The sequence below is a fragment of the Bemisia tabaci genome, chromosome 3 (assembly GCF_918797505.1).
Source record: "Bemisia tabaci chromosome 3, PGI_BMITA_v3".
Lineage (NCBI taxonomy): Eukaryota > Metazoa > Arthropoda > Insecta > Hemiptera > Aleyrodidae > Bemisia > Bemisia tabaci.
The window spans coordinates 21,011,775-21,031,852 of NC_092795.1; the positions used below are offsets into that span (position 1 = coordinate 21,011,775).

The 20,078-nt window shown below is 39.0% G+C and overlaps 1 protein-coding gene across 1 annotated transcript in view; it reads left to right on the forward strand.

The window, feature by feature from the left end:
• Positions 1 to 20,078, forward strand: part of LOC109029964 (solute carrier family 2, facilitated glucose transporter member 3) — a 75,506-nt gene that overhangs the window by 20,806 nt on the left and 34,622 nt on the right. The window contains exons 5-8 of the mRNA XM_019040667.2: positions 13,085 to 13,214; positions 13,931 to 14,104; positions 14,831 to 14,964; positions 15,968 to 16,101. Coding sequence (XP_018896212.2) covers positions 13,085 to 13,214; positions 13,931 to 14,104; positions 14,831 to 14,964; positions 15,968 to 16,101 — 572 coding nt within the window. The remainder of the gene's footprint in view (positions 1 to 13,084; positions 13,215 to 13,930; positions 14,105 to 14,830; positions 14,965 to 15,967; positions 16,102 to 20,078) is intronic.

The window sequence follows — 20,078 nt, forward strand, 5'->3', positions numbered from 1 at the left end:
TTAATGCATCTCGTTCGTAGGAAACTCAAATCGTGGTAATTGTTAACAAGTTTTGTCAGTCAAGCAGGAGTGAATTTCAGGCTTTGGCAGTAAGCCCAGTGTTAGTTTTGATCAAAATAAGTAACGAATTCATGTAGTAGAAGACCCTAGCCAAATTTTTTCAGGTTTTTTCAATAAAAGTTCAGCATAGAATACTAGGGTTTGAAGTTAGTCACATTGAAATTATGAGCATAAAGGCATGATCTATTATTGTTTCTACTTAGGAGGTCTAATTTCACCATTCCAATTTTTCTCTCAAGTTTTCGGTAATTTAAGAAGAATAATACAATTTCTCTTTCATTGCTTGTTTTCAAAAATACTCATCAAAAAACACTTAAATGATAATGATCTGCTTGAGAATTTCACCAAAAGTTTGAATAAAAAAGGAAACCACAGTATTGTCCAGAATAAATTTTGATGGCCTTCTCCATCTCTTGCCCCAATGGTGCCTTCTGGATGCTGCAAAGCAGGGACAATATTTACCATAATCATTGTAAATAGTCCCTATTTATCGATTTAAATTAAGCTGGAGTTTAACAACTCGCCCATTCAAATTTTTAGTCGAGTAAATAGTTAATATGAAAACACATATTAACTTGTAGTTATGCTTATCGATACAAAGTTAAAAAAAGTACTTTAGGATGATCTAGTCAAGAAAAGGTATCGCTGGTGATACTACGGAATCATCTACCTCAGATTGCTACGTTGGAAATTTTCAGGAACATGTCTTTTAATTTTTTCAAGGATGACTGAATATCGGTATTCCTTGTAAGGATTAATTATTAATGGAAATGTTGCATGTGTAAGAAATTTGCGATTTGACTATTGATTCTTACGTAAAAGTTTGCGAAAAACAAGATAGTTCCACTGCTTTCCCTGAAATCAGCTCCCAAGCTCAAAAAAGCTCTCAAAGTTGAGGGCGTAATGAAGGGGATATCCCACGCTATCCTGAGAGTCCACCTCTACGTAAAGACAAACTCTCCATGCAAAGATAGGGAACAAATACATTGACAGGGCTGCCACTTTACTTGGGGACTGTAGAAGTGAAAGCACGGCAACCCTCAGGGTTGCCGTGCTTTCAGTTACCCTGCTAATGTATTTGCTCCCTATCTTTGCATGGAGAGTTTGTCTTTACGTAGACGTGAACTCTCATGATCATTACAGCCTCAACTTTTAGAGCGTTTTTGGAGCTTGGGAGTTGATTTCAGAGAAAATCAGTGAGATTATCGTGTTTCTCGCGAACTTTTACATGAGAATCAGTAGTCAAATCGCAAATTCTTCACAGATGCAACATCTCCATTAATCTATCTCCATGGTAGGCGTTAACATTTAGCGTCATATCTTTGTCACTAACTAAACTATCATAAAAAGACGGTTAAAATGCCAAAAATGGTCTCCAAAAATGAAAAAAATCTGAACACGGCGGACTTTATGGTAGACTAGATAGTTGACTAGCTTCTATGTAATTTTTATTGCTGAGTTCAAAATTGACCTTGTTTTCTTTTGCGATGACCGATTATCTTCCCACAAAATTAGGTTTCTCAAAAAAAATTGAGTTTTTCGTAGGGAAATTCAATATTGATTCAATTTTTTTGGGAAAACGGTGCATAATATTTAAAATCAAGGTCATTTCCGGATTCAGCAGCTGAATTTACTACAAATTAGACTTTAATGGGACCCATCCTTCATTGAAATATTTATTTAAAAAATAAAATAGGAGCGAAAATTTTGAGTTACAGCTAAAAAAAAAATCTAGTTATATGCTATTAATATTTGATAGCTTGGCCTTGGCTGTAGATGACCTACTGCAGGCGCTTAAGCATGAACCTAACTTTTATTTTCAAGACATCCATTTCTCATTCAATCTGTCCACGTTGTGGCTCACACCTCTCAACACTATTACGGTCAGTGGCGTGGCGTGCTTTGTGATATATCGATTGATCTCCCATATAAACCTATGGAAAAGGATCGATAGACAGGATGTTTACATCTTAATAATCGATTCTTTACCATGGTTTCAAATTGAGAAATATCGATAATCGATTAATCACGCCTCGCCACCGATTGCGGCGTGGTGAAGAATTGGAAACAGATATGGAACCGGAGGGAATCCTCGAAGGCATACAGCTATCATCGACTGGCCCGACCGTGGAGACAACGATGAAAGTAGGGGAAAGAGGAAAAAAACAAGAAAATAAACGTGGGATTCCCAATCGCTGATAAGTCGTGAATGTAGAGTCGGTGCGAGAGCTATTATTCTGTGGCCACTATAGCGGTGCACCAAAGTGTATGGCAGGTTACGGAAAACTATTTTTCGCAGGAATAACGATCCCGCTTGTACAGGGGTAGCAACTTGAATGCGACATTAACCCGACGAGAATATTGGCCAACTTAAGATCACATGCAATGGTCGAATCAAAATTATTAAGAGACAGTTTTGACCAAAATATTGACACATTAGTATAATTTTCTTGGGCGCGTGGTACTAACCCTATTATAGAAAGTTTTTTCACGCCAGAATTTACACATTTTCTCGATAGGACGCCTTCTTTAAATTTTTGTCGACTTTTTCTACCTAATGCATCTGTTTCTGTTAATTCAGGAACAGAAGACTGAACTGAGAGACAAATTTTCAAAAATCCCTGTCCGCCATCGACGCCTATTTTTAAATGGACATCAGACATATTACATGATTTCTTTACAAATTCAATGAAAGCTCCAACATCATTGCAAAATACAAATGTTTCATCATATTTACTTTCGACGTCGGATTTCACTTTTGAAACCTCAATTTGCTCAACTGTAAAAAATTCGTCTACATTGTGAGAGAGTTGCTCAATCTTTTTCTTTAAATTAGGCTCAACTATAAGTTTGTTTTTTGAGGCCACTCTCATAGTGTTGGCAATACCGAGAGTGGTTCTTGCACTAAGATCGAACGATGTTTGCACGTTATGGAAATATTTCGCAGAAAATAAACAGTTATTTGACGTTTTGGGGGTCTTATTATTGACGGAAACTTTAAGTGGCTTTCCTTTAATTTGGGAAAGCGATAAAATTGAATCAACATTTCCACCATTATTTGCAGATTTTGAATCAATTACTTTCTTAATAAGGACTGATGAAAGTTGTTCAATGTTTTTGGAAGAACAAGAACCTTCAACGAGTGAGGAAATATTGCTGATAAGAGAGTTTTTATTACACTTATGTCAAATACCTGGTTGTATCTTATTGAAACACTTACTGCAGCGTTTTTGGAACCTCGGGTTTTTCGATTCACGATTCGTCACGACTGCTTTCGAACTTCCAAAAATTTTAAGTCTAGGGGGTAGAACTTGACCACTTTTGGATAGATTAGCGTTCACTGCACTCCTCGCCAGTTTACACAGATGACAGTTACAAGAAAAGCCACTTTCCTGGGACCGGGTTTGTTTTTGCGGCACAAATGCTGAAAAGTCCGGTTGTTCCTTCAGCGCAGCTCCTCTGTAAATGCTTCTTCTGCACTTGTCACACAGAACACGTGGTAAAAATTCATTGTTTGGGTCATACTGTGGCACTAAGTTCTTGATTTTTCTCTCCAAGTTCTCCCCAATGTTCCGCACTTTTCCTCTCCCTAAACATAAGAGGCACAAGATGCGTCTGTTTTCCTCGTGGGTTCTAGGTCTATTTAGTCCCATATTTCACTGATTTAAAACACTTCAGTGTAAAAAAAATCAACAAGAATCACGCTGAACTATAAAATTATAATTCCCGAAATGTGTAGGACACTGGACTTGTTGTGACTGAAACTGATTCCGAGTACACGCATGAACCCGTCAATCAGTGCAGATCAGCATGCGTGCGAACTGATATCATTCTTCACAGCACTAGATCAGATCTGAGATAAGCATCGTGCTTTCATGCAGGAGCTTACACAGTGGACTGGCTGAAGGAGGCCAAAGGTCATCAAATTATAGAACAGTTTCTTGTTACTTATTCAGAAGTCTCATTTTAAAGTCAAAGAAAGGCCAATTTCAGCATCCAGTTTGAATATAAAAGACAAAAAATATTTTCAAAGCTCTTCCGGAGCTCCACCTGGGCCTACTGCGTGTTCTTGGATTAGGAACCCCCGGATTGACTCGGGACCAAGCGCATTCGATTTCTCGCCCGAAATTACCTGATAATCAATACCCATGACGGCACAGGTTTTCTCACGCCAAAATGGGGAAAAAATGGGCCCAAAACATCCCTAAAATCCCAAAAAAGGCCCACTTTTCGGTCTATGAAGCTTCGGACCGATTCGGGACCCTGCTCAATCGATTCCTGGTCCAAAAATACGTAGATTTCATCATACATGTACCATTTTGCATATGCACAACCCATCGGAATTGAATCATTGATCGTTTTTGAAGGCCATTTTAGCGCCAAACACACTAAAATCGATTTTATTTTCGAAGAGCTCGACAGAATATTTTCATTTTAGGCTTAAATGACTGTGTATGCATCCTACTTCAAGATCCCGAAGGTATTTTGAGTGGGCAACACTATGTTATTTACCTCCCTCTCACGGTTCGTTTCAGAGGGAGGTAAATAAAATAGTGTTGCCCACTCAAAATTCCTTCGGGATCTTGAAGTAGGATGCATACACAGTCATTTAAGCCTAAAATGAAAATATTCTGTCGAGCTCTTCGAAACTAAAATCGATTTTTGTGTTTTTGGCGCTAAAATGGCCTTCAAAAACGATCAATGATTCAATTACGATGGGTTGTGCATATGCAAAATGGTACATGTATGATGAAATCTACGTATTTTTGGACCAGGAATTGATTGAGCAGGGTCCCGAATCGGTCCGAAGCTTCATAGACCGAAAAATGGGCCTTTTTCTGATTTTAGGGTTGTTTTGGGCCCATTTTTTCCCCCTTTTGGCGTGAGAAAACCTGTGCCGTCATGGGTATTGATTATCAGGTAATTTCGGGCGAGAAATCGAATGCGCTTGGTCCCGAGTCAATCCGGGGCTTCCTAATCCAAGAACACGCAGTAGGCCCAGGTGGAGCTCCGGAAGAGCTTTGAAAATATTTTTTGTCTTTTATGTTCAAACTCACGCCAAAATGGGGAAAAAATGGGCCCAAAACATCCCTAAAATCCCAAAAAAGGCCCACTTTTCGGTCTATGAAGCTTCGGACCGATTCGGGACCCTGCTCAATCGATTCCTGGTCCAATAATACGTAGATTTCATCATACAGGGTGCGGCAAAAGTCCCGGGACGGCTGTTTATTTTTTAAACGGCTACACGTAGAAGAACGAATTTTGGGGGATGTTCTTGGGTCAAAGTAAGCTACTATTTGGCACTCCCCAAAATTTGTTTGGGGGCCCCCCTAGGGGAGGGCGGGGGGCAACTTTTTTTTTCAAATAGCAACCCCCCCTTTGTGATACCTCATTCGAAAGATAATGAAAAAAGAAAATTTTTGGCGCAAACCGCAGGTCAAAATGTTCATTTTTGACAAAATGGCGGCCGGTCGAAGTTCAAAATGGCGGAAATTTGGCATCTCCGTTGTTTATTGACGGATTGGTGTGAAACTCGGAATCCTAGGGTTTTTCGAGATGAGAAAAACGATTCTGGTATTGGTTTTCCAGAAAAGTCAGTCCTTTTCAAAATGGCGGCGGTCAAAATGGCGGCGTCGAGCGGGAAGTGGATATTTAGGCTGCATATCGATGGATTTGCATGAAACTTGGTATCTGGGGGTATTTCGGCACGTGGAGAACGAATCTTTCATCGGATATCTGAAATTTTGACAAATTCCAAAATGGCGGCGGAAAAATTGCGGGAAATCAGTGTTACGGCTCTTTACCGATGGATTTGCATGAAATTCGATATGCTGGCGGTTTTTGGCTCGTCAAAGGAATCTTTCATTAGATTCTTGAAATATCAAATAATTTCATGCAAATCCATCGATAAAGAGCCGTAAAACTGATTTCCCGCAATTTTTCCGCCGCCATTTTGGAATTGGTCAAAATTTCAGATATCCGATGAAAGATTCGTTCTCCACGTGCCGAAATACCCCCAGATACCAAGTTTCATGCAAATCCAACGATATGCAGCCTAAATATCCACTTCCCGCTCGAGGCCGCCATTTTGACCGCCGCCATTTTGAAAAGGACTGACTTTTCTGAAAAACCAATACCAGAAGCGTTTTTCTCATCTCGAAAAACCCTAGGATTCCGATTTTCACACGAATCCGTCAATAAACAACGGAGATGCCAAATTTCCGCCATTTTGAACTTTGACCGGCCGCCATTTTGTCAAAAATGAACATTTTGACCTGCGGTTTGCGCCAAAAATTTTCTTTTTTATTATCTTTCGAATGAGGTATCACAAAGGGTGGGTTGCTATTTGAAAAAAAAAAGTTGCCCCCCGCCCTCCCCTAGGGGGGCCCCCAAACAAATTTTGGGGAGTGCCAAAAAGTAGCTTACTTTGACCCAAAAACATCCCCCAAAATTCGTTTTTCTACGTTTAGCCGTTTAAAAAATAAACAGCCGTCCCGGGACTTTTGCCGCACCCTGTACATGTACCATTTTGCATACAGGGTTATCCAGAAGTCCGGGACCCCCCTTTTAACTTTTGAACAAAAAATGCTAGAGATTTGAAATTTGGGGAATGTTCCTAGGTCAAAGGGAACTACTTTTTGGCGTACCCAAAATTTTGGGGGGCGCCCCCCCTGAGGGAGGGCGGACCCTAACTTTTTTTTTTCAAATGGGAACCCCTATCTTGTGATACATCATTCGAAAGGGCTTGAAAAAAGAAAACCTTTGGCGCAAACCGATTGTCGATACCTCAATTTTTAACAAAATGGCGGCCAAAAAATGGCGGAAATGCGTTTTTTGGTTATTTACCGACGTATTCGCTTGAAACTTGGTTTCCACAGGTTTTCGAGCACGAAAAAAACAAAAACGATATTGGATATGTAAAATACCCGAGCTTTTCCAAGATGGCGGCCGAAAAATGGCGGGAAAATAAGTTTAAATCGGAATGTGTCAGATTTCCTGTGCGTTGCTCTCAGCCAGTTGAAAATCGTGTTTCCTGATTTGTCATTTCAACTACCCAGGACTCTCGAAAAGAAAATTCAGGTAATTGTGCGTAGAACAAATAGTGCTTGGTCAATATCATCAAAAATAAACAGCCTTAGCCTGATGAGTAAGATTTTTTGTAGGGTTAAAGGGCGTGAGCTCACGTCAACCTTCAATAAAGTCATTGCTTAACATGCTTATTCTTAAAAGATTTGGCAGATTTTTTTCCTTTATTTTTTTGGCAAGGGTGAGTAATTTCAGTTAAAACTCTCCTTGATAACAGTTTCTTTAATTTATTTGCTTACTAAGACACCGCGAACGCTGTTAAAATGTGCCTCAGTGGTCGGGCGGAAGGGGAGGCACGGGTGGGACTCGACGCGTAGCCACCTCCCCGTGGTGAGTCCTGGGTAGTTGAAATGACAAATCAGGAAACACGATTCTCAACTGGCTGAGAGCAACGCACAGGAAATCTGACTTATTCCGATTTAAACTTATTTTCCCGCCATTTTTCGGCCGCCATCTTGGAAAAGCTCGGGTATTTTGCATATCCAATATCGTTTTTGTTTTTTTCGTGCTCGAAAACCTGTGGAAACCAAGTTTCAAGCGAATACGTCGGTAAATAACCAAAAAACGCATTTCCGCCATTTATTGGCCGCCATTTTGTTAAAAATTGAGATATCGACAATCGGTTTGCGCCAAAAGTTTTCTTCTTTCAAGCCCTTTCGAATGATGTATCACAAGATAGGGGTTCCGATTTGAAAAAAAAAAGTTAGGGTCCGCCCTCCCTCAGGGGGGGCGCCCCCCAAAATTTTGGGTACGCCAAAAAGTAGTTCCCTTTGACCTAGGAACATTCCCCAAATTTCGAATCTCTAGCATTTTTTGTTCAAAAGTTATAAGGGGGGTCCCGGACTTCTGGATAACCCTGTATGCACAACCCATCGGAATTGAATCATTGATCGTTTTTGAAGGCCATTTTAGCGATAAACACACTAAAATCGATTTTATTTTCGAAGAGCTCGACAGAATATTTTCATTTTAGGCTTAAATGACTGTGTATGCATCCTACTTCAAGATCCCGAAGGTATTTTGAGTGGGCAACACTATGTTATTTACCTCCCTCTCACGGTTCGTTTCAGAGGGAGGTAAATAAAATAGTGTTGCCCACTCAAAATTCCTTCGGGATCTTGAAGTAGGATGCATACACAGTCATTTAAGCCTAAAATGAAAATATTCTGTCGAGCTCTTCGAAAATAAAATCAAGATGCAAATACCTCCTTTTTTTTCTCTATGTAGGTATAGGACTTTTCGCGTGGCTGCTCGACGGTTTGTTAATCTGTGGAGGTTAAGCTACATTCACGCGTCGCAAGCAACCTGGTAGAGGGAGGTAAATAAAATAGTGTTGCCCACTCAAAATACCTTCGGGATCTTGAAGTAGGATGCATACACAGTCATTTAAGCCTAAAATGAAAATATTCTGTCGAGCTCTTCGAAAATAAAATCAAGATGCAAATACCTCCTTTTTTTTCTCTAAGTAGGTATAGGACTTTTCGCGTGGCTGCTCGACGGTTTGTTAATCTGTGGAGGTTAAGCTATACATTCACGCGTCGCAAGCAACCTGGTAGAGGGAGGTAAATAAAATAGTGGTGCCCACTCAAAATACCTTCGGGATCTTGAAGTAGGATGCATACACAGTCATTTAAGCCTAAAATGAAAATATTCTGTCGAGCTCTTCGAAAATAAAATCGATTTTAGTGTGTTTTGGCGCTAAAATGGCCTTCAAAAACGATCAATGATTCAATTCCGATGGGTTGTGCGTATGCAAAATGGTGCATGTATGATGAAATCTACGTATTTTTGGACCAGGAATCGATTGAGCAGGGTCCCGAATCGGATCGAAGCCTCATAGACCGAAAAATGGGCCTTTTTTGGGATGTTAGGGATGTTTTGGGCTCATGTTTTCCCCATTTTGGCGTGAGTTTGAGCATAAAAGACAAAAAATATTTTCAAAGCTCTTCCGGAGCTCCACCTGGGCCTACTGCGTGTTCTTGGATTAGGAACCCCCGGATTGACTCGGGACCAAGCGCATTCGATTTCTCGCCCGAAATTACCTGATAATCAATACCCATGACGGCACAGGTTTTCTCACGCCAAAAGGGGGAAAAAATGGGCCCAAAACAACCCTAAAATCAGAAAAAGGCCCATTTTTCGGTCTATGAAGCTTCGGACCGATTCGGGACCCTGCTCAATCAATTCCTGGTCCAAAAATACGTAGATTTCATCATACATGTACCATTTTGCATATGCACAACCCATCGTAATTGAATCATTGATTCTTTTTGAAGGCCATTTTAGCGCCAAAAACACAAAAATCGATTTTAGTTTCGAAGAGCTCGACAGAATATTTTCATTTTAGGCTTAAATGACTGTGTATGCATCCTACTTCAAGATCCCGAAGGTATTTTGAGTGGGCAACACTATTTTATTTACCTCCCTCTGAAACGAACCGTGAGAGGGAGGTAAATAAAATAGTGTTGCCCACTCAAAATACCTTCGGGATCTTGAAGTAGGATGCATACACAGTCATTTAAGCCTAAAATGAAAATATTCTGTCGAGCTCTTCGAAAATAAAATCGATTTTAGTGTGTTTGGCGCTAAAATGGCCTTCAAAAACGATCAATGATTCAATTCCGATGGGTTGTGCATATGCAAAATGGTACATGTATGATGAAATCTACGTATTTTTGGACCAGGAATTGATTGAGCAGGGTCCCGAATCGGTCCGAAGCTTCATATACCGAAAAATGGGCCTTTTTGGGATTTTAGGGTTGTTTTGGGCCCATTTTTTCCCCATTTTGGCGTGAGAAAACCTGTGCCGTCATGGGTATTGATTATCAGGTAATTTCGGGCGAGAAATCGAATGCGCTTGGTCCCGAGTCAATCCGGGGGTTCCTAATCCAAGAACACGCAGTAGGCCCAGGTGGAGCTCCGGAAGAGCTTTGAAAATATTTTTTGTCTTTTATATTCAAACTGGATGCTGAAATTGGCCTTTCTTTGACTTTAAAATGAGACTTCTGAATAAGTAACAAGAAACTGTTCTATAATTTGATGACCTTTGGCCTCCTTCAGCCAGTCCACTGTGTAAGCTCCTGCATGAAAGCACGATGCTTATCTCAGATCTGATCTAGTGCTGTGAAGAATGATATCAGTTCGCACGCATGCTGATCTGCACTGATTGACGGGTTCATGCGTGTACTCGGAATCAGTTTCAGTCACAACAAGTCCAGTGTCCTACACATTTCGGGAATTATAATTTTATAGTTCAGCGTGATTCTTGTTGATTTTTTTTACACTGAAGTGTTTTAAATCAGTGAAATATGGGACTAAATAGACCTAGAACCCACGAGGAAAACAGACGCATCTTGTGCCTCTTATGTTTAGGGAGAGGAAAAGTGCGGAACATTGGGGAGAACTTGGAGAGAAAAATCAAGAACTTAGTGCCACAGTATGACCCAAACAATGAATTTTTACCACGTGTTCTGTGTGACAAGTGCAGAAGAAGCATTTACAGAGGAGCTGCGCTGAAGGAACAACCGGACTTTTCAGCATTTGTGCCGCAAAAACAAACCCGGTCCCAGGAAAGTGGCTTTTCTTGTAACTGTCATCTGTGTAAACTGGCGAGGAGTGCAGTGAACGCTAATCTATCCAAAAGTGGTCAAGTTCTACCCCCTAGACTTAAAATTTTTGGAAGTTCGAAAGCAGTCGTGACGAATCGTGAATCGAAAAACCCGAGGTTCCAAAAACGCTGCAGTAAGTGTTTCAATAAGATACAACCAGGTATTCGACATAAGTGTAATAAAAACTCTCTTATCAGCAATATTTCCTCACTCGTTGAAGGTTCTTGTTCTTCCAAAAACATTGAACAACTTTCATCAGTCCTTATTAAGAAAGTAATTGATTCAAAATCTGCAAATAATGGTGGAAATGTTGATTCAATTTTATCGCTTTCCCAAATTAAAGGAAAGCCACTTAAAGTTTCCGTCAATAATAAGACCCCCAAAACGTCAAATAACTGTTTATTTTCTGCGAAATATTTCCATAACGTGCAAACATCGTTCGATCTTAGTGCAAGAACCACTCTCGGTATTGCCAACACTATGAGAGTGGCCTCAAAAAACAAACTTATAGTTGAGCCTAATTTAAAGAAAAAGATTGAGCAACTCTCTCACAATGTAGACGAATTTTTTACAGTTGAGCAAATTGAGGTTTCAAAAGTGAAATCCGACGTCGAAAGTAAATATGATGAAACATTTGTATTTTGCAATGATGTTGGAGCTTTCATTGAATTTGTAAAGAAATCATGTAATATGTCTGATGTCCATTTAAAAATAGGCGTCGATGGCGGACAGGGATTTTTGAAAATTTGTCTCTCAGTTCAGTCTTCTGTTCCTGAATTAACAGAAACAGATGCATTAGGTAGAAAAAGTCGACAAAAATTTAAAGAAGGCGTCCTATCGAGAAAATGTGTAAATTCTGGCGTGAAAAAACTTTCTATAATAGGGTTAGTACCACGCGCCCAAGAAAATTATGCAAATGTTTAAATGACTTAGGCTTAAATGACTGTGTATGCATCCTACTTCAAGATCCCGAAGGAATTTTGAGTGGGCAACACTATTTTATTTACCTCCCTCTGAAACGAACCGTGGCTGGCGCGTCTGCTTCTTGCTACTGCGAGCGCGCCTTCATTTCCTCCCGCACGCAACAGGGACAACCGCGATGATAAAGAATTCCATTCGGCGAAATCGAGCCGAGAGCAGGCACCACGAGTATATACATATGGGTTATTTTAGTGATGGGTGGGATTTTATTAAAAATTCCTAGGAATCCTAGGTAGAGTATTTACTGTAGTAAACAATTATCATTTATTCCATCACTTCTTCGGATTATTTATTTTTAATCAATTTAATTCATGTGAAGTGTAGCCCATCTGCATTTTTCTTTCCCTGGAACCTAAATGTATATTATGAGTTTGAATCCATTAGAAACTAAGTCAGTCAAAATCAAATTTAACTACATACGAAACGATTTGTATTTCGCAAATCAAAGTGATAGTTAAAGCAACCAAACTGTGTCAGAAATGTTCCCAAATCACTAGGTAAGGCTTTTATCAGCTCATCATCTGATCCAATAATTTTAATCGTGGCATTTCATTCGGCATGTCGCCGCACGGCTTCTATGATACTCAAAGTCTCACATATATAATTTGAAAGGGGGGTCTGGGGGGGCAGCGCCCCCTCAGCAGGTAGCTTTTGCTACTTGTTGAAACAAGGACTTGTCAGGGATGATGAAATGAATGATTCAAGAAATGAAAAAGACTGGAAATTGTAAGAAAACTTGAAATTTGAAATCTGTAAAAACATTAGTGCTGTCCATACAGTCCAACTGTGCCTCAGACCAAATTCAGGCTCAGTGCTGCAAGTTGCAATTCGGAAAGTGTCAGAGAATTTAGTTTTAATGGAGAATTTAAATTTTAGTCAATTGAATTATTTTTATCTGAAAAAAAAAGAGGTTCACATGTTTCTGCCTCTTGCGGTGAAATTAACACTAAAAATTGTTTATTTTCAGCTCTATGCATGGGAATTGTAAATGTAGAAAGGAAGGAAAATTTGAACATCATGATCCAGGAAAACTTGGAAAAGTCAGAGAACCTTTCTCATCTGAGTCCGTAGACTTCCTGGTATGGAAACTTAAAGGTGTAAAATACTGATGAAATAGCTAATCCAGGAGGTTTCAGAAGCACCAGAGATGGACTTCTGGTGTAGATCGTCTGGTATTTTCAGAGGGATTGCATCAGAAATAAGACAGTACGGAGCTCATAGATGCAAAACAGACCAGTGCACATACGAACAGATATTTTAAATAAGTCAGTAGAACAGTTCTCTTTAAATTGGGAAAATGTGTTTTTAGGTATTATTACAATGCATATTATTTATTTTCTTTCAAATAGGCTTTCAAGAAGTGCCTGATGAGGAGGTAGCATTAGATCATTTACTGCAAAAGATCTCTGCCAAGGAACTAACCTTTGAAAGGTGCTATCAGGATGGACCTCTCAAGTTTAGTGAGCTCTATTCAGACAAGTAAGTCACTGCAAATTTTCCTCAAAAGCAAGTTTTTTATCTCAATCCATATCCTTGTTAGCCGATATTTTTCGTATTAATGGATTTGTTCCACATCGGAGATCCAGCCTACTGAGAAGACTTCTCTACCTAAGTTAATATTCACAAAAATAACATGGAGCTTATCAGTCATATCTAAAATACCTACTGCAATACACAATTTGCTTAGATTTTTTTCAATGTTTCTGCATCAGTAAGCATTTTTTTTTTTTAGTTGCCAGCTATCAGGTTTGCCCAGAAAGAGGTGTGAAAAAATTTAACTGAAACGGAGTATCTCCCGAACTGGAAAAACTATGTCTCACTATATCACTATGTATAAGAGGAAAGTCCAAGTACTACAAAAAACCCTCGGTAGAGGAGAGCTAAAGCTTCCTATCATATGACACTCTTAATTCGAAAAATCCTGTCATTTTTGACATCTTGAAGTTGAGCTTTCGTTCCTCTCTGGAAATATCAGCCTAAGCCATAAAAAAGCCAATTTCAAGCCATTTTTTCCAAATTCAGTAACTATACAGCACAAACATTTTGGCGCACAGTCGAAACTCAGACCAAGGTGTTGAAATTTACCCGATTACTGCCACACTTATGCTACATGGTATGTATGCATAACCAGGCCCCTGTGGACTATTTGCCTGGCCTGGACTTATCATTGCTGATTTCTTTTTATATTCTTGCAGGATTCTAAGGCAATGCAAAAAATTAGGAGAAGGAGTCTTCGGCGAAGTGTTTCTTCTCGGTCAAACACAAAACAACAGTGTGATAAAAATCATCCCCATAGAAGGAGATAAAATCGTCAATGAGGAGAGGCAGAAGAAATTCCATGAAGTCCTATCAGAAATAATTACCGCACAGTAAGTTACATGTTACATGCCTCATAGTCTGCTGTGAATCGGAGAATAGGCAAGGGAAATAGTTTAGAATAGCCGCTGGTGCAAAAATGTTCACATTAAGGAGTAGTAACTATACATAACAAAGGAAACCTATGAACACGTTTTAAATAGGAGAAGAAAGAGCAATCATGAAACTAAACTGTAACAGAAGTCAACAGAAACGCCCGCAATAGAAGAAAATCTTATCATGATTGATAGGTCAATAAGTGGGATGCAACTGGTCCCACCACCTGAACCAATTTCTGTCGCTGCATGCCCATGGTCCAATGCATTGGTGGATCCCTCTAAAGCCCCTCTTTTTCCTAAAAAGCAGAAGGCGCTGAGAATGCAAGTTTTACACTCCGCATGTCTATACATTCAGCATGTGTTTACCTCTTATCGTAATTTCAAATAACGTACATAACCCTGCTCTACCAATAATTTTAGGCTCATATCCTTTAGACAATCAACTAGATAGATATCAATTTATGAGCACATGTGCACAAGGCAATGAGAACTGACTTCAGTTAATTTTCTTGCAAGCCCCTCAACAGTTCTTCAAAAACTTGGGAATGTGCTGAACTAGTCTCTTTTACCAATTCGGTCTATCTGTTTGATATTGGTAGCACTTAGGTATGAAACAGAGAACCCTATATTTTAGATGACTCTCTTACCTCTCCCCCAATAATTTAACTGATGTCATTTCAGGGTCCTGTCAGACTTGAGGCATACGGAGTCAAACAACACGGTGAATTTCAATCAAGTGCTTGCAGTCAATATTGTGTGTGGGAAATACCCTCCTATCCTCATCGAGCAGTGGGACATCTATGCAGAGAAAGAAAGTAAGAATTTTGAAGTCAATTTTTGGTCCGAAGACATTCATCTCCGTAGAATGCAAGTGAGGGATAGTCATCAAAGTTACGAGGTTACAAGTAAAGGACCCCGCACACTCCTTGTGGGAAAGTGCACCACGATCAATTTTTAATTTTTTTACTGCATTCCATTAATCTCAAGATGCTGATTAAAAGTGATCATTGCACCAACTCTCTATGATGTACCGTTTTTGCACAATATGCCCAGAACGCTTCAATTATTCGGCGCTAAAGAGTCAAAAATAACAAGCCACTCGAGAAATAGTCTGATGTGAATAAGGGAAAACGTAGCAAGTGTCTGTCTGCTTATCTCCTTCTGCCTACTCTGGGGCTATCTCTCTCCCTAACATCCTTAGTCCTGTATCCTATTAATCCTCTTCATTCTAATAAAATCATTTTTAAGATGCTCGATGGACGGGGTGAGGAAGGGGAGTAAGACGATCAATAGGCGAGGGTCGGGGAAGGGGATTTCCAACATCTGTAAGTGGGATCGCATGAGGTGTGCAGGCCAATCAGGGGAGTCAGGCCGGCACAGCAGCAGGGAGCATTCAGCTGCTAACTGCAATCAGTTAAGTCGCTTGCTCTCAAGAGCTCTGATTATTGGGAGCTGCTGTTCCCCTTCGCGTTGATGTTGACTCTGACTTCTGTCCTCTGTTTCTCTTTATTCCCTTCGTAGTTGGCTTGTGCTATGTTTCTCATTATTTCATTCTTAGTTGTTGATTGATGTTTCCTTTTTTTTAATATAAATGATACTGGGACTTTTTTCTTTTGAGATTTTGCTGGCCGCGAAGCTGGCCTTCGGGGGTTGGGCCGTGTAGCAGGCAGGGGGCGGAGCCCCCTAGTATCCTAATAATAGTCTAAGATGCTAGTATTTAATCAAATTGGCAAATATCCACCCTTTATTTAATATTCCTTCCTCCTCATTATCTTTCAGCTGTACCTTGAACCTCTATGTTTATGCTTTTTTGTGCAGAAACTTACAATGATAGACCTGATATGTTCGATGAGGAACAACTGTATGTGGTTTTGAAACTAGAAAATGCTGGTAAAGACCTGGAATCTTTTGAATTCACAAGTGCCTACCAATCCTACTCAGCATTTCTACAAGTAAGTCATTCTCTTTTTGCCTTCTCTCTTCTTCTTTTTCTTTTTTTCTCTCTCTTGAAACTCCAATTTGTAGTTGCCTTAATTTGAGTCTGTCCACAGGAAAATACCTTTGTGCCGAAAGTCAAATTTCTTAGAAGTGTGAATTTTGTAAAGTGGATTGATGAATCAGAATTTAAGTTTTCGGCCAAAAATGCTCTATTATTGTGGGGTCAGCAATTTGTGCTCAGATTATGAAAATTTAGAATAATAAATAGTGTTTTCTCAAAAACATGTTTTTTCCCCTCATAACTTCAAAGTCTCTCAACTCTGGTTTGATTTAACACTTGTAGGCGTTTTTGTCTTCAGAGGTTTGTAGAGCTTTCCTTTGTACTGTAATATCAATAACTCAATGTAGGGTTTTTGAGGATTGTGGTCCCTTTTCCTGTGGATGGTTTAAATTATACCTGTACCTACGAATTTCTTTTTCATACTTTTTAGAGGTCTCTTAGATGAACAATTCAGCGCACTCCTGCATTACGTGTGACTGAGAATGGAATCTCTGCCACTTTCAAGATATTCATCCTTCCGAGGGTTGTACTTATGATTTACTGGCTTGAGTGGGTGGATTTCTGGCCCATGTTGTGTTGTTTCATGACTAGATTTTCACTCATTCAGGCTGGTATTTCCATGAACAGGATTTGCACAGAACACCGCCATCTTCATCAGGAAAAAATTCAGTCAATATTATGCACTTTCTCTTCTCCTAGTTTTTATTTTCTTACTTTTTGTGTGTACAACTAACATTGAAATTTCTGTAAACTGTAGGCATAGATAGATTTTATATTTTCTTGGAGTGAGCTCATCCATTTACAAGATTGTGAGCTTGGAAAGTCATGGGATAAAATTTTGCCTGAATTCTTAGAAAATTTGTTAAAAAAGCCAAACTCATTATCCACATTTTCAAGTGGAAATGTGCTACCAATTCAGGATTATTAAAGATGTCTAGTACCTAAAGCGGTTCAGGTATCACCTTAAGTAAACCATACATTATTTCACATAGTTTTATTCCTTGAAAATTCCAAAATATTTTTTGCACTTATTAAGGGTACCAAAGGCAATGCAAAATCAATACTTAGAGTTATTGGTGTTGGTTCTGCAAGGGAGCATCTTTGGACCTTTGTTCCTTCTTCTATACGTTAACGATATGTACGGATTATTAGAGAAGCAAAACCTAACCCAGTATGCAGATGATACGTCAATAATATTAAGTGCCTTGAATTTGCAAAATCTTGAGGTCGGCTATCACATAGTCATGAAAGAAATTGAACAATACTTCAGCAATCTAGAGCTAATTCTGAACCTTGATAAGACTAAAGTTATGCTTTTTCAATACTCAAGGTTAGAGAAATTTTAACCAGCCTTTGTAAAGGAGGAGGCAAAGGAAGTTAATATCTTGGAAATGCTTGATAATGAACTAAGGTGGGACCTGTGATTAGATAATGTATGTATAAAACTAAGTCTCTATATGTAATGAAACAACTTACGGTTACACTCACAACTAAAACTTTCAAATTGATTGGTTTTGCACATGCACAATCTGTAATAAACTATAACATTTCCCTCTAGGGAAATGCAAAATTTATAGACTAAGTATCCAAGATCTGAAAGAGAATAGTACAATAGATGCTCGGACTGAATTATCAAGAATCCTGGGGAAACGCTTTTAAAGAGTTAGGGATAAAGACAATTACTAGTTTCTACTTATGAGAGTACTTATTTAAAAGAAAATCTTGAAGAGTTTGAAAACTTAGCTGATGTACATAACTAAAACACAAGGGGACAGGATGATGTGAAACTTACCCCTGCTTCAAAGTATGAAAGTGTTTTTGGGGCTCTACAATAAGCTGCTTCCATTGATTAAAGCTGAAAGTGCAGCAAAACCCTCCGCAAAAAAGTTGATACCTAGGCTAATTAATAATGAAGGCTTCTACTCATTTCAAGAATATGAAAACTGGAGACCTGAAATAATGTAGCTCTATCTGACAGGACCTGATGTTTTCATGTGTTACTATTCCCTATCGTTGTCATTAATAGATATGTATCCTTGTCAAATTTTAAATTATGATCAGTAAACTAACTAGTTATCTATGATACCAGAGAGGGTCCCATGTACCAAATTTGTTAAAAGTAATTTTTCAACTTGGCAAAGGGATCCGCCATCTTCAAGATCACTTTTTATTGTAACTATCTCAAAGTTACTTGCTTAAGTACTAAAACATATACTGTAATGCACTCATGCCTGAGGAGATTTTTATTTGCAAGTGAAGACCACCATGGCAAGTTTTTGTAATTAATGTTGGTATTCGATAGTGGTCTGATGTATCGTTTGATTCAAAACAATAACCTCAAACCAAAATTTTAGGATACTAGTCAGAAAAGCTGAAAATGAAAAATTTTGGTGCATTTTCACTAAGTACTCTTGGCCAACTAGTACTCATACGAATCAAAAATCTATAACAAAAAACCTGTTCCATCAGATTACTCAATCGACTTTTGAGGCTATGTTTACGTTTTGAACCAATCGATATCGATACAATCTCACCTGTTTGATGTATTGAATACGATCCATACGCATTGATGTTATTTAATTTTTATTTCTTTATTTGATTTCAGCCCAATTAAGCTTCAATCAAAAATTAGATTTTTTTCCCAAAATGGAGTCCTCTATGATAAATGCCCAGCAGTGCTAAAAGCTCTACACAAAGAAAAAGCTTTCCGTGCTTACACCATACTTTGTAAACCATGGTCTCCCAAGGACTTCAGCACTTAATACTTCAATGTTCCTTTGGGATTCGGTTGCTCCCCTGAAGTGTTCGTATCTTCATCATTGCAGCAAAATTTGAAGGTTATGTTGTCGGGTACTCAATGGTGTTAACGCCTGAACCTTTTGGTGATGAATGTTGAAGACTCCAGGGGGCTATAGCCGTAGCTCACTTAGTTTGGGGGATTTGCGAAAGGATTTCTCTTCGTGTAGACTTTTGATGATACATATGAGTTTTATTGTTACAAGCATTAATTTATGCCTTTTATTATAATTAAAAAGGAAAGGTATCCTTCAAAACAATTCAAATCGTCTGAGAACAAAGATTTCAAGAGTACGCTAAATTGTCAACTTAAAATAATTTTAATGTGCTCAGTGTGATTACTATGCAATTTTTTTAAAAAACTGTTATCTTAGTTAGTTATTTGTTTGGTGTGCAACATCATTGTGAATGTTTTCAAGATTTCAGTCTTTTTTTAGCCAGGCACATATTTTATTTGCGGAGAAAGATAAATTTAGATTTCTCCACCATGTTCACCTTAGTTTATTTGATGTATCCTTGCTTCCAATTTCTTCGGTATTTTAATACCCAATTATTTTTATCTTTTCTCCGCACCCTTTCTCCTCCTCTCAAAGCTTGCAATGCCAGTGGTAGACCCAAGCCAAAAAACTACTTAAATTGCAAGTGTAAGAGGCAAAATATTTGCGTTTAAACTTAGACTATCCTCCATGCGGTGAAGGTACAGAAATCACTGTTACCTCTCCTTGCCTTAGTACACTTGAGTGAGCAAAAAGGTCTCCTTCCAGATACCTACGGCCGTCTATTGTCTTCTGTCAAGTGGACGTTTCAATTAGCTATGCAAGGCTAAAGAAAGGGAAAGACTGAATCAGGGAAGATGGTAGAGGAGAGTTGTCTGAAGCAAGCAGTTGGTGCCTTCCGTTCGAAGATTAGGAATGTGACTGGGCTTCCTCTGTCAAAATGGTCAATGCTGATAATACTGGAAGTTGCTGGAACATATCAGCTAATACAGAGAAGATCCCCCCCCCCCCCCCCCCGCGCCAATCTAGCCAATGCTTATCTACTGAAGGTATGCATGAGTTCCGAACAGCCAGGAGGAAGGAAGGAGGACTCAGAATTCCTCCTTTGGCTCTTACAAGTACAATTCATGTAATTGTT